The following is a 16,212-nucleotide window of genomic DNA, read 5'->3' on the forward strand; positions in this document are numbered from 1 at the left end:
CAGGTCCGGGCAGAGTGATGCGGGTGATTAGGGTGTGCCCAGGCACACCCGGCACATCCTGTGTGCACGCCTATGACTACAGGATATGTTTATTAGGCAGTTTCGATAAATCCAGCATCAGTTCAATATAGGATTATATCTATAGGATTTAATCTTTCCCATTGCAAAATCCTTTGAGAGAGCAACGCAAACAGAAAAATGTTGCATGTGGAATTTTTATTGAATGAAGACTAATTCACATAGAAATCAATCAATTCAATCAATTGAGATCATTTGTATCTGTTCTGCGTGGAAAAAACACGCTTCAGTTTTTACAAGGTACACCTCAGAAAAAAGAAACTTCTTAAGGACATTACCCTACCTTGAGTTTGATCTGCAGTAATTTATAAAATGTTTTTAGTTCACAGTGCTCTATGGTCAAATCTTACTGCTCCATTATAATCAACAAATAAGTGCATGTATATCTCTAAGTGTCATATATGCAAAAAAAAAAAAAAAAAAGTCTATATGTGAAAACAACCAATATATTACACAATATGAAAAAATAATATGCAAAAACACAATCTACTATGCACATAGTGCAATATGCATGATCAGATAATAGTGTAAACCAGTTAATATGTCCATCAAAAAACACAACCAAATAGAAGTGTCCACCAAAGATCCAACCAATATTGAAATAAATGTGCATAATAAAGTGCTAATGTGCAGTCCAATGATTGGTAACATGTGGTAATCATGTTAGTGATCAATCTTTTTGCTAAATTCTATTGCTGTTCCACCTCAACATGCCAATGATAAGTAAACTATCCAGACAGTTGTGACTTTTAAAAAAGGTCAGTAAATGCTTTCCCCTCCAAGCATATTTTGGATACATATCCACCCTTCTCCATCTCTCCTCCCTCCCTTAGATCCCTTTAGATTTATATATGTTACACTTGAGAATATACAGTATCTCACATAAGTGAGTACACCCCTTTAAATTTTTGTAAATATTTTATTAGATCTTTTCATGTGACAACACTGAAGAAATGACACTTTGCTACAATGTAAAGTAGTGAGTGTACAACTTGTATAACAGTGTAAATTTGCTGTCCCCTCAAAATAACTCAACACACAGCCATTAACGTTTAAACTGCTGACAACAAAAGTGAGTACACCCCTAAGTGAACATGTCCAAATTGGGCCCAACTAGCCATTTTTCCTCCCTGGTGTCATGTGACTCATTAGTGCTAAAAGGTCTCAGGTGTGGATGGGGGGTAGGTGTGTTAAATTTGGTGTTATCGCTCTCACTCTCTCATACTGGTCACTGGAAGTTCAACATGGACCTCATGGCAAAAAATTCTCTGAGGATCTAAAAAAAACAATTGTTGCTCTACATAAAGATGGCCTAGTTTATTAGAAGATTGCCAAGACCCTTAAACTGAGATGCAGCCAAGACCATACAGCGGTTTAACAGGACAGGTTCCACTCAGAACAGGCCTCATCATGGTCAACCAAAGAGGTTAAGTACACGTGCTCAGCGTCATATCCAGAGGTTGTCTTTGGGAAATAGACATATGAGTGCTGTCAGCATTGCTAAAGAGGTTGAAGGGTTGGGGGGGGGGGGGTCAGCCTGTCAGTGCTGCACACTGCATCAAATTGCTCTGAATGGCTGTCCTCCCAGAAGGAAGCCTCTTCTGAAGATGATGCACAAGAAAGCCTGCAAACAGTTTGCTGAAGACAAGCAGACTAAGGCGGCAACCTGATGAGGAGTACAAGGACAAGTGTGTCTTGCCTACAGTCAAGCATGGTGATGGGAGTGTCACGGTCTGGGGCTGCATGAGTGCTGCCGGAACTGGGGAGCTACAGTTCATTGAGGGAACCATGAATGCCAACACGCACTGTGACATACTGAAGCAGAGCATGATCCCCTCCCTTCGCACCCTAGGCTGCACGGCAGTATTCCAACATGATAACAACCCCAAACAGACCTCCAAGTTGACCACTGCCTTGCTAAAGAATCTGAGGGTAAAAGTGATTGACTGGCCAGTCATGTCTCTAAACCTAAACCCTATTGAGCATCTGTTGGGCATCCTCAAATGGAAGGGTGGAGGAGTGCAAGGTTTCTAACATCCGCCATCTCCCTGATGTCATTATGGAGGAGTGGAAGTGGACTCCAGTGGCAACCTGTGAAGCTCTGGTGAACTCCATACCCAAGAGGGTTAAGGCAGTGCTGGAAAACAATGGTTGCCACACAAAATATAGACACTTTGGGCCAAGTTTGGACATTTCTACTTAGGAGTGTACTCACTTTTGTTGTCAGCAGTTTAAACATTAATGGCTGTGTGTTGAGTTATTTTGAGGGGACAGCAAATTTACACTGTTATACAAGTTGTACACTCACTACTTTACATTGTAGCAGAGTGTCATTTCTTCAGTGTTGTCACATGAAAAGATATAATAAAATATTTGCAAAAATTTGAGGGGTGTACTCACTTTTGTGAGATACTGTAAATGCATTTATTTGTTGATTATCAAGGATTAGGTAGGATGATTTTAATGTGACAGTGTTGTACACTAGAAGAATACACATACAGTATCAGTTAGGGTTTTGGTTAAGGTTGAGATTTACACAGTATTATATAATAGGCTATTAAAATAACATTTTGGAAAACAAGGATAATATACTTGACTCACTCACATTCTCCAGCCCCAGGATCTCCTGATGCTGATTGCACAATAATTCCTGGGAAAAGGAGAAAGTTTTGCTTAATTAAAAACACACTTGATAATAAAAAAATGTATCTTTCATATGAATGTTTTATTTTACAATAGCAGCATGCTTTTCTAGTGTTTTGTATGTATCCATTATTTCATTTATTAATTGTTTTACCGGCAGCATGCTTTTCTAGTGTTTTGTATGTATAGCAGCAATAGCAGCATGCTTTTCTAGTGTTTTGTATGTATCCATTATTTCATTTATTAATTGTTGTACCGGCAGCATGCTTTTCTAGTGTTTTGTATGTATAGCAGCAATAGCAGCATGCTTTTCTAGTGTTTTGTATGTATCCATTATTTCATTTATTAATTGTTGTACCGGTACTAATCAAAATGATGACAACCATCAAGCTGTGAAGAGAGAACTTTACTAAAATTATTAGTGTCTGGATTACCAGTGAGAACATTCAAAAGCATATATTACTTGTTTTTTCTTTAGGACCTCTACATTAAACAACCTCTAATTTGTCTTTAACAACCTCTAATTTGTCTTTGACATTTACCATATATTAATGTTTTAATACCAGTCCTTTAGAAATAATTTCTCTTTCGTTCATTGATGAACACAGCTCCTTATTTTCTTGACCGTTGGGTTATGCTGCCCCCTACAGGAGTAGGACACTAGGCAGGAAAAAGCTTGACTATGCCTATGGGGCATACCCAGGGGGTATACTCCCCATCTCAGCTATAGGCATTCCGTTTTTTATCTACCTAGTCAGAAGTAAGGACCTAGTTCATTACTGGGATCCCTGGTCCTGGCAATTTTTTCCTTTTAAATGGAATGTTTTTCCTAGCTTTGTTATTTTGTTCCTGTGAGAATCTACTATCAACTGCCAGACAAGGCGATGGACTAGATAATCTAGATTCAGAGGGTCTCCCCAGTCTGGCCAGTGCGCACGCAGGCCTCAGCTCTGCCCAAGGTCGGCCGCGATATAGCCCCACTGGATGGGGGCTGGCCTGCGAGTTAAATGTCTCGCGAGTGCACATACAACCTGCCCTCAGTCGCAGCGTTCCTCCTGGCCAACAGCCCTCCCTATTCCGATGGAGCGGTGGTCTGTCAGAAGCGGTGCCCACCCTGTTCCTGGTATGATAATTAGCTGTCCCCCCTCTAACCATGGAGGTTTTTGGGGTGGACTTGGGTCTCTCCCTGGGATGGTCAGACCCTTGGGGTTCCCCTCCTTCCCATGCTACGCCCCCCTGTGTTCTCGGGGTCCTTTGCGGACTGTTACCCCCATCTGCCCACACCCCCCCTCCCCTCCCATTTAATATCGGTCTGGGATGTCGAACTGGTGATGGGGGTGGGGAGGGAGCACGCCACCGGCGACCAGATGATCAACCTTTGGGGGGAGGCTGTACCTGGTGGGGGCTCCTGCCAGGGCCCCCCTCCCTTCTGGGATTGTGGTCAGAGCTCCTGGGGCCCCTGGGAGCTGTGTGGTGCCGTGCGGGCTGCCATTTTATTGTAGCCTTTGGTACTGCTGATCAGTGGCCATGTTTTTGTAGCCTCGGTGGCCATTTTCTTGAGGTTTCTCATTGAAAATCGCAGCGGCCATGCTTTCAGAGCTGTATGGGTGGCGATTCGGCGGTGGGAGTCCCTCCTCATCCCCTAGTGCTGACTCCTGGATCTTTCTCTTCCTGATCGCTGAATGGTGTGCAGTTTGCCGGGTTCTGTAGGTGCCTGATCAGTGGTGGTGTCTTTTTGTGCGGTTCTCTCTCCCTGCTATAGCAGCAGTAGCGATCTGCGCTAAGCCTTGTGGTACCGCCAGAATGGTGGGGGTGTCCCTAGCAGTGTTATACACTTTTTTTATGTGGGTTCCCCCTTTAAACTAATGGAGTCCCTGGAGCACATTTCCCCATCTGATCCCTTTTCAGAGGCTACCGGGCCATCCGAGTCCTAACATTCCCTGACTGCACTGATGGCAGGCCTGGAGCCCTTGGTGTCCAAGGTGGATTTGGTCCTGGGAAAATAGGCTAGCAAAAACCATCCCCCGTCTTCACCTGCTTCATCTGTCTTATCAGATCCTGAATTTGATTCGGCCGCCGCGGACGCGTGTCACCCTACTGGGTCTGCGTCCACCCACCCTGCATGTTCAGATAGCGAGGATAATTCCTCTGCTCCTCTAGCTGCACAAGAAAATGCGCTGGTGGATGCGTTGATTGTGTCAGTGCTTAAAACTTTAAAGATGGAGGATGCAGCTGATGCTGCTTCGGAGGCGCAAGTCCTTTTTGGCACTCACAAGCCCTCCCAGGCGGCGAGAGTATTCCCCTTTCCTGCTTACTATGATAATATTGTCACTAAACAGTGGGGTTGTCCAAAATGCACTTTTGCAATCCCTAAGCGTTTTGCGCTGCGGTACTCCCTGGCCTTTAAGGATCCAACTGATAGGAGGTCGGAGGCTCTGGCCCGCCATATGTTCATTGTGGCTGGTTCGGCTTTTAGGCCGATTTTCACTATTGCCCTGGTGTCGCAAACTCTGACCGAGTGGGCTAAACTTTTACGCCGTGACATGGAGGGGGAATAGCTTGCCCCTGCCTTTGTGGAGCTGGCCGATCAGTTGGTCCAGGTGCTACAGTTTGTCTGTGATGCCTCTTTGGATGCGGCCTTGTTGATTTCTAGACTGTCTGTCACAGCAGTGGTCCTTCGGCGTATTATCTGGCTGAAATACTGGTCTGCGGACCAGACTTCTAAGATGTTCTTATCTGATCTTCTATTTGAGGGGGATCGCCTATTTGGAGCTTCCTTGGATGAGATCATTAAGGGCCTCACAGGTGGGAAGAGTACTCTTCTTCCGCAAGCTTCCAAGGGCAAGGAGCCCCGTCGTAGACGAGGAGTCATTCTTGTCGGCTCATAAGAGGCCTTTTCGTCCCTCAGGGTCTCAAGACAAGGGATCTAAGTCCTTCAGGGCATCCAACGGAGGTTCCAAGCAGACCTGGTCTGGCAAGCCACGAGCGGGCTCTTCCAGACCCGTGGACAAGTTTTCCTCTGCATGAAGGGGCACCCTCACCCATATCTGGGGCGGGGGGACGTCTTCGCTGGTTTCCAAATCTGTGGACCTCCCTGGTACAGGACAAGTGGGCCTACAAAGTAATTTGGTCCAGTTACATGATCAAGTTTCAGTCTTATGCTCCGGAAAGGTTCTTCCCTACCAACCTACACTTGTCCCCAGATCGCTTATGGGGTCTCTTTGGGGCAGTGCAAAACTTGTTACTTCAAGGGGTGATTGTCCCGATTCTGAATTCGGGAACATTTTCAGGGGTTTTACTCAAACCTGTTCACAGTTCCCAGGAAGGAAGACAAGGTACGTCCAATTCTGAACCTCAAGGCGCTAAACTGCTTTGTGCGAGTATCACACCCACCTGGGGTCTTGCAGTGGAGAGGGAAACCAGTTGCAGTGGAACAGCACTCCCTTACAATCACGACCCTCATGAATCCCTGGAAGTGGGAACAGGGCCCCGTAGGGTCTGTGGTGGCACGGAGGCCTTTAATGAAGAGGAGGAAGTGAAGTCGAGAACGCTGCAGTCAGGTCTGGCAGGCAATCAAGAAGTATCAACCTGAGGAAGAAAGGATCAGGAACACAGGCAAAGCAACAGCAGACACACAGGAGCAAGGAAAATAACCAAGCACTGACTGGAAGTGTTGGCCCGGTACTAGCATTGCTGCGACAGTAGGGGATCGCGGTGCTGGGGTGCTTGGATGATTTTCTTCTGCGAGGGGAGTTTCCGACTGCTCTGATGGACAACTTGGATATTACTCTACGAACTCTGAGGCAGTTTGGTTGGATTCTAAACCTGCAGATTTCTGCTCTGGTTCCATCCACAAGACTGGACTATCTGGGTATGACTCTGGACTCGGCTTCAGACAGAGTGTTTTTTCCGCTGGAAAAACTCCAGAAATTGCAGGAGGCAATTCAGCAAACAGTCATTCCTCGGGGCTTGCATGATGGGGCTGGGCCTGATGGTGTCTACCTTTTGAGGCAGTTCCATTTGCACAGTTTCACAAGAGATCTCTGCAAAAAGAGATCCTGGTGAAATGGGACGAGAATCCTCAATCTCTAGATAATATTATGCTGTTGAGCTGGGGTTTTCGAGAGGGTCCCGGATATGGTGGCTTTATTCTCTGGCACTTCAACAGAGAATATCCTTTTTCCTCCTGTACTGGATTGTGCTCACCATGGATGCCAGCCTATCCGGGTTGGGAGGCGTCCTCGGCACAGATTGTGTTCTGCTGATCAATGTAATGGAACACCGAGTGATCAGACTTTGTCTGGTTTATTGGACATTTCGACTTCAGGGGTTTCCAGTACACATTCAATCGGACAATGACATGGTCGTGACCTATATCAATCACCAAGGGGGCACAAGAAGTGGCCTGGTGGCTCAGGGAGTAGCCAATTTTCTATAGTAGGCAGAATGATTCGTTCCAGCCCTCTCTGCTGTACACATTCCAGAAGTGGAAAATTGGCAAGTGGATTACCTCAGTGGATTAGATATTGGCTTTCCTCCAACGGGGGTTGAGCAGCGCCTGGCCTTAAGTACCATCAAAGATCAGGTCTTGGCCTTAGCAGTTTTCTTTCATGCCCATTGGCCACACATTCCTTGGTGTGTACCTTTATACAGGGAGTTCTACATTTGGCTCCTCCAGTGCGGTCTCCATTGCCACCGTGGGACCTCAATTTGGTGCTGTCAGTTCTTCAGAAACCTCCTTTCGAAAGTCTTCGGGAGATTCCCCTGCTTACGTTATCCCAGAGAGTGGCCTTTTTGGTGGCTATTACTTCTGCAGGCAGGGTGATTGAGCTGGTGGCGTTGTCTTGTCGTTTGCCTTACCTGGTGGTTCACAGAAATAATGTGGTTCTTTGTCCCTGTCCGTCGTTCCTTCCGAAGGTCGTCTCTGATTTCCATTTGCATGAAGACATTGTGTTGCCTTTTCTATGTCCCAGGCCTAAACATCCTAAAGAGATTGCCTCGCATTCCTGGATGTGCTTCGGGCAATCAGGGTGTACCTGGCAGTTACAGAGTCTTTTAGGAAGTCAGACTCACTATTTTTACTTACGGATGGACTTCGAAAAGGATTGGCTGCTTCCGCTGCGACCGTTTCTAGATGGATCAGACAGACAGTGATTCAATCCACAACAAAAGAAATTGGATGCCTAATTAGAAGAAACCTTGATGGAGTTTGAAGCCTTATTGGGAACCACAGCGGCTCGTATGTATCTCCTCGGTTGCAGAATAACACCAGTCAGCAAAGGGAAAAAAAGCGCTTTGGGTTCAGGCTTATAAGAGATGAATGGTGCCCAAAAAATCCGGATGGAAATTCAAATAAGGGCTGGTGGAGAAGAGAGGCGGCGATCAGGCACCATGGATTACAGCTGACCGTGCCCAGGAGGCATGCTTCAGATCCAGGAAGCGGTCTGGCGGTGGAGGGCAAGCTAAAGGCAGAAAGGTCCCATTACAATAAGAACATGTTTCGTCAAGACCTGACTTGACAAGGCGCTGACTCGCGAAACATGTTGTCATGGTGACGGGACCTTTCTGCTTTTGGCCTGTCCTCCACCACCAGACCGCTTCCTGGATCTGAAGCCTGGCTCCTGGGAGCGGTTACTGATGTCATCACCAGCTGCCCCCACTTGGTCAGCTTTAATCCACGGTGCCTGATCGCTGCCTCTCTTCTCCAGTAGCCCTTATTTGAATTCCCATCCGGATTTTTTGGGCACCAAAGCGGACTGCTGCACGAACACCATCAGCTCCTATCACCTCACCTTGGCTTCCACACTACTTCTGTGCAAATAGACAAGCACAGCCTGATTGCTTGTCGTTTCCATCTAGTGGATGTGTTAGGCATAGCCTTGCATTTTTAAATGATATTGGTTTTACTCGTCCCACTGTGGCTCAATAAACTTTGTGGTGTTTAACCATTTACTTGCTGTGTAGAGTCACACTTTTCAGATGAATTTGTCACAGACTGTGTACTACATCACCATTCATCTCTAATAAGCCTGAACCCAAAGCGCTTTTTTTCCCTTTGCAGACAGTAATTCAGGCCTATTCACTTAAGGGTCAGGTTCCTACTTTCCCTGTTAGGGAGCACTCTACTCGGGTGCTTAGTGCCTCTTGGGCCTTCCGTCATAAGGCGTCAGTGATGCAGGTTTGCAAGGCGGCCACCTGGTCGTCCGTGCACACTTTCACAAAGTTTTATGAAGTGGATGTGTTGGAATCTGCGGATGCTTCTTTTGGCCACAAGGTTTTGCAGGCTGCTGTTTAGAGGACCTAGTATTGTTTTTTAGGTGAGCGCCAGTTGATTATGGTTGAGCTCCATGTTACTTGGTTGGTTACAGTTTAGCCTTGGGAATTTTTTCTTGCTGTTCCCACCCCTCATGTTTGACAATGCTTTAGGACATCCCAACGGTCAAGAACGAAAGAGAAAAGGGGATTTTCGACTTAATGTAAAATCCATTTCTCTGATGTCGATTGGCGAACACAGCACCCACCCCTCTGTGGAGTTGGTTTTCTTGTGACACTGCTTGTAACAAAACTAAATGGCTATAGCTGAGAGTGGGAGTATACCCCCTGGGACTGCTCCAAGGGCATAGTTAAGCTTTTTCCTGCCTAGTGTTCTACTCCTGTAGGGGGCAGCATAACCCAATGGTCAAGAAAATAAGGAGCTGTGTCCATCAATGAACATCAGAGAAATTGATTTTACGGTAAGTCAAAAATCCTATTTTTACAACCCTTATCAGTCCTATGAGCTTTAACAAATATTCTAGAGAATGTTCTTCTGAATCTCTTTTGATTGAATCATTCTGCGCTTCAACAGAATTTTTGTTGTGAAGAGCAAAAGACCATAGTTGTGTTATTATTTGTATGACAAGGGAGCTCAAATCCAACCTAAAATTGACTGGAGCACCTAATTCATTTACTTGAGTACCTAAATCCCAGCACCCCCAAGGTTCAATACAGTTTTTTTAACCATTATATTAATGTAATTAATTATGTGTTATTGTTTAAAAATACTGTATTTATTGGTTATTCTGACTTTATTAAGAAATGCAGAAGATTTCTAAAGTATTGCATTTTTTCCACAACTATATATACTTTATGTCAGCTTTCTATTGCTGTTCAAATGTTCCCTTTGTTTTATATGGAAAAAAATTGCCCATTTATTTTAATATTATGTAATGTACACTTCATCTGGTTACATATCAATGTCTACTAAAACCTATTTTTTTGTGGCCACCAAATGTGCGGAGCCATTAAGCACAGGAAACATCCTCTTTATTATATACATATTCTATAGTGTTTGACTATTGTATATTTTTCCTTTTTAGGGGCATCCTTTTTTTTCCACAAGAAGCTACATAATTGTTAGGTATCCCAATAAAGCAAAACGCCTTCCTGCGGGATAATTCCAAAAGGAAACATTCTTCATTTCCAGATGTTTGCTGAATGGCGGTCAGTCACAGATGTAATAATAAATATAGTTTTTTTCTCAAGATTATCATTTGCTACTCATCTACACAGCAGTGTGATCTTTATCTTCTGAAAAGTGCTATTCTTAAGGAGAAAATAGACAGTGTTTACTTATGCAAATCAATTTCTCTTGAAAGACCTTATTATTCAAGTCCTTGGTGTGAGAAAGGAAATGTATTATGAAGCTTGGTTTGGCAACCTCGGTGCAGCATGTACAGCTTTTTGAGCAGACACATCTGATCTAGACAGTTTTTGGTTATATACTGTTTTAACAATATCCAGAGCTGTAAGCATTGAAAGAAATAAAAAGATTATCACAATTTTAGCACATTGCCCTCAGTTTAAAATGTATTCAGGGCAAATAAGTTTCTCATCAGCAATTAAAACATTCATGGGAAGTTCCTAATATGGGAAGTATTTGTTTTTCTTTGTATATTGGGCAGAAATATAGACCATACTCTTCCTTTAACTGAATGTTTTAGATTCCCTCTCATGAGCATTGATGAGGGTGTTGCTTCTTGTGTTCACTGTACTGTAACATTCACAATATTCAATACGTAATTCGTTCTTACAAATCCTAAAACTGGAACTTGCTTGAGAGCACCACCTTCTTACTTGTTATATACTACTGTTCTTAAATGTCTTCATGGGGTTCGTCTATCCATGGTGATAATGTTGAGTCTTGTTTTTATCAAGACACTTGTGATGATGACCAATATTTTGTTTTTTGAGGTTTGTAAGAATCTATTCAACCATACTAATCCTCCTCAGTCTTTTACCTGAACATGAAGTGGTTCTGCTTAGTTGCCTATTGGTCTGCTATCCTAAATATGATAGTAAAAATCAGTGGCAGTTTGGGAGAGGAGAAGACAACATTCTTCGAAGATTTGCTTCAATTTTCTTCATGTGACCACCCAGTGAAGCATTTATGTCCTTTCTTCTTCTATTTTTTTTATTTTCCCTGGTTTAGTGTGACAATACACATGCTTACCTCAGGCTGCATTCACATGTCAGCGTATTGATCGCGGGCAGAATCGCCGCGATTCCGCCCATGATCCGGAAATCATGGCAAATCGCGGGACGCCTGTGCGTTGCCCGTGATTTGCAATAGCACCCCAAACTCTGTGCGATGTTGCCGCGATTTCCGCCTGCCGAATCGCGGTAACATCGCGCAAAAAAAAATCGCGGGACGCATTACGCTCCAAAGATGCTCTTGTATTTCCGGATCGCGGGCGGAATCGCTGAGATTCTGCCCGCGATCAATACGCTGACGTGTGAATGCAGCCTAAGCGTTTTGGTCTTTGTGCGGACTGTAAAGGTAGCATTGTTTTGTTTATCTCAGGTCATAGCTGTCAAATTTTCCCCTAGTTTCTTCTTCCTAACTGACTTATAATAAATAAATAACACGGGGTGTACTTTCCTGTATTATTTTCAGGCACAAATTACAAAACTTTTAAGAAGCTTTACTACTTGCACTCCCATTCAGATTGATCATACTCTATGTACAGTGGACAGAAATTGTTGCTGTTTGCTGGCCCAGTTCAAGAAGATCTAAACACCACACATTTATCTATTTGGCATTTGAGATTTTTATTTTCATTTTTTCAATTAAGTCTCTTCCATGCAAGCAATATTAATAGATCGAAATTCAGTTATTCAGGATTTTGGAATTTTTTTGTTCAACAATGTTTAACAGCAAAAAATACAAATGTAAAACACTGGCTCTAAAGTCCATCTCCTGCAAAAACTGTTTTGTTTAGTTTTGGAGAGAGTAGGAAATGGTTAAAATATATATTGGATTTTTACATTTTTCATGAAATTTTTTTTCAATGAGGACAAAATAAAATCACATATTTAGTAGAGTGGCAAAAAGTTAGAATGTTTGATGATGTTTTTATTCTACTGTGGGCCCTCCTGTTCAATAGACAATCACTCTCCAGGGGGTTCACAGGTATTAATAAATACCAAACAGAAATTTGAACTTTTCCCAATCGCTTCCAAAACCAAAATACATTTGTGGATGGATGCAAGCTTTAAGATTTAAATACCACAAAGTGCCTGTAGCCCAAGGTCCCCTGTTGATGGCTTGATGTCAACTGCCCTCCTCTTACTGAATTACTAGGCTAAAAAAGTATTGTATTCACTTTTTTCTTTCAGTTTCCATGTTGCAAGGGGTGATGTCATCATCCTCTAACACGATCCTGGGGAATGCTAAGTACTTTCAATCTCAGGAGAAGAAACTTGGGAGTGCCTTCTCAGAGAGATTTCTAGTTCTTTACATTCACCAATTTTCATCAAAGAGTGGAGGACCTCACTCTTGCCTAGGAGCTGCTGAGTAGATTGGAGGACAATTTGCATACTAGCTAACCCTTTTCCCCTTACAGGTAATTTTTTAGGCTTTATATCAGAGGTTCAGCAAGGTGGAGGGGGACAAACTTAAATAGTGAACTTTGCATTTTAGATGACTTTTAACATTACAAGTGATTAGTAGCAAAAATAATATGATCATGAATAAAACAGAATTTCTTAACTTTACCTATACTTAATCAATGTTTATTATATATCTGAAATTTACTTACCTAAAATCACAAACATAGTCTGGAGTGAAAGCATTGTATAACAGTAGATAAAACCTGCAGGGACACAGGAGTATACAATATAAGGTTAATATTTTTCTACAAAGTAAAATGAAATGTAATAAAGTAATGAAAAGAAATGTAAAAGAGTGAAAATTCACAAATACCTGTATGATAAAATAATAATTTGATATAAATCCAGTGGAACTCCAATCCAGTTAGTAGAACTATACTGTGTATTATTTGTTTAAATAGAACATTATTGGCAGTATAATTAGAAATAAGACCAACTGCAGGAATATTTTCTCTGTGGATTTTCACTTTTATTTAGAGCTTTTCTACATTCATGTAATAAATAGGCATATATATATATATATATATATATATATATATATATATATATATATATATATATATATACACACACACACACACATGTGATACATCTAGAATACAGAGAAATATTAGGAAAATTCACCCTGCATATACTTATGAAAATGCAGTACAAATCGTTATGTAGTTTTTGTGCAGATGTTAAAAGCCACTGATAATTGTATTGAAATTGTGATAGTACTGTGCAGTTGTTATTATTCAGCATCTTCTTGTATAACAGAGTAGGAGCTTTAGGTAATATCAAAAATACAGTTCACTTTATATCCACAAATTTAGCTAAATGAAGAATCAACATGTTTCTTATCTCTAGAGCTTAAAAAAGTATCTATCTATCTATCTATCTATCTATCTATCTATCTATCTATCTATCTATCTATCTATCTATCTATCTATCTATCTATCTATCTATAGTTTTTACGAAAACCAGTTCATATTTCGATATATTATGTGCAGAATTTGACATACCGACTTTTTAAAATGTTTATTTAATCTTGCATATAGTATAAGAAATCTGACTCATGCAGTTACTTTTTTAAAAAAAAAAAAAAAAAAAGGAAAAAGTTTCAGCCATGAATAGAAGCAAAAAGTAAAATCCAAACATTACATCACTGCAGCTCAGAGATAAAAATGTAACTCAGAAATGAATTCCATTTATAAATAGAATTAGCAATATGACTTTTCTAGTTGTTTTTTTTTTCTTAATTGGATTGATTTGTAAACCTTTTCAAAATGATTTCTATCTAGTCACTCACCTAATATAATCTTATCTGTACCCACTAATACTACACCAGTACTGGGGTCTGTATTCCTGCTAATATCATGAACCTAGCAGTATTTATTTTAGATAAGACTAATACTGGACATACATTGTATTCCAATTAAAAAAACTTTAAATAATATGTTACCTGTACCCATTTATATCAGAGACTCATTACCTTAGTTTTGTCTAGGATAACACACCTGGCTTTATCATAGCTATTCCATACCTATATCCTATATTTATATCTTATTTCATAGCTATTGTACTGTTATCCTATACACTAGACATGCCACACAAATATATATAGTATATATATAAGAGTTGGTCAGCATCTGAGGTAGTCAGAGATAGTCTATGCATGCAACTAGGTAAGCCCCAACACAATACAATAGAGCTACAAAATAAGCTGCATCACAATGCATTCTATCTAATATTGTCATATAAATAACGTTATCATGCTTATAGTGACTTTTCCGGCACTCCAAATATTTAATGTACCCTCTAAAACTATGCACTCTCTATATAAATCTATATACCAGGTATTAGCATATAAAACCACTAATATCACAGATTACATTTTGTAGTCTTACAAGATACACTAACATGCATTGTAAATTCTAGCAAAAATATAATATGTTCCATTATCAGCATTTATTATCACGTGTTTTCTATTTTCCGGTTCATTCCTTCTAAGACTTCTTGGTTGACACTTTCATATACCCAGCAACTATACACCTACAGTACACCTGGCAATATTAGGGATGGAAATATTGGAAACATGTGACCTGAGCTCATATTGTAAACCTTTGCTCACAAACTCATAGTGGAAACACATGCACCTAAGCTCCTGGATATTACAAATGTAAATTTTTAAGTTAATTACTTAATTACTTAACATATTGTTAAGTAGAACGCAATAAATAAATAAAAATAGGACAGGATAAAAATGCCAAACATTACCATGACTAATTAAACCAATGATATACAGATTTTCATTCCCTAAATAAAACAGATTTAAATCTAGTGTGCACAGACACAAAGGGGGTCCTGTCCCCACTGTTACCTTTATTTAACTGAGCTCTGCACCAAAGCAAGCTTTATGCAAGGCACTCACCTGTGTTGCTCACTGCAGCTGATGTCTGTATAGGGTCTGTATAGAGTATACACTGTCTGCTAAGCTCTGATCTGTCTCTTCTATAATGTGTAGTATGTGTTCTGTAAATGTGCTACTTATAAGAACATCAGGACCACAGTGAGGAGGGCTGGGAAGGAGGAGGCATTATAATGGGGCGGAGGTGAGGAAGGTGCAGAGCATCCCCCTAAAATCATTTATGAAGCTTCATCCCAAAGTGTGATCTGGCCTGAAACCTGGCTGTTATAACTTAGAAATCCTTAATTTACAATTCAAGCAGAGTGAGTTGCATACATCTACATAATCATACAGAAATAGTAATATCTGGATATTACTGCAATATTTCAAAGAAGCAAAATAAAAGCATGATTAAGATGTAATTTCATATCAGAGCAGGGTGTACTCAATATTATTTTTGATAGATAAGACTAATACCGGGCATACATTGTATTCCTATTAACAACACCTTAAATATTAGGTTACCTATACCCATTTATACCAGAGGCTAATTACCTTAGTTTTGTCTAGGATAACACACCTAGCTTTATCATAACTATTCTACACCTATATATATATCGTATTTCATATCTACTGTTATCCTATGCACTAGACATGCCACACAAATATATATGTTATAATATATATATATATATATATATATATATATATATAAATAATATAAAATATATATATTATATGCAAAGAGGTGGTCAGCACCTGAGGTAACCTGAGGCACGCCTCCATTCACGAAATTCGTTGCATTGTGGGGCAATAATAGTAGGAGTTCTGTGAATGGCGGAAAGGGTAGAAAAGAATAAGCGTGCGGTGCAACTTTTCTCAGTAGCTGCGAATGCTGTTAACTCTCACATGCCAGTATTTGGCAGCTCTGAGGTGATACAGCAGGGATGATTTTTTATCAGAAACAGCTGTGTCAGGTAATTGGTTCTATACTATTACACATAACTAATGTGCTTGGTGCTGTATTAAAAAAATATTAAACTTCAGCTTTAATAGTTTAAACAAATAAGAAAACATTATGCAAAAATCAATAAAAAAATGCTCACCAGCCTAGTGCATTATTTATGGCACCATTTATTGAAATAAAAGTAATACACCATATACCCACAAAC

The 16,212-nt window shown here is 40.9% G+C and overlaps 1 protein-coding gene across 1 annotated transcript in view; it reads right to left on the reverse strand.

Moving 5' to 3' along the window:
• COCH (cochlin) overlaps nt 1-15,194 on the reverse strand; it is a 92,407-nt gene extending 77,213 nt beyond the window's left edge. The window contains exons 1-3 of the mRNA XM_082242946.1: nt 15,065-15,194; nt 12,801-12,854; nt 2,684-2,728 (exon numbers count right to left, since the gene is read on the reverse strand). Coding sequence (XP_082099072.1) covers nt 2,684-2,728; nt 12,801-12,834 — 79 coding nt within the window. The 5' untranslated portion in view covers nt 12,835-12,854; nt 15,065-15,194. The remainder of the gene's footprint in view (nt 1-2,683; nt 2,729-12,800; nt 12,855-15,064) is intronic.
• Nucleotides 15,195-16,212: the final 1,018 nt, after the last annotated feature.

Source organism: Pelophylax lessonae (assembly GCF_965119305.1).
Source record: "Pelophylax lessonae genome assembly, chromosome: 13".
Classification (NCBI taxonomy): Eukaryota; Metazoa; Chordata; class Amphibia; order Anura; family Ranidae; genus Pelophylax; species Pelophylax lessonae.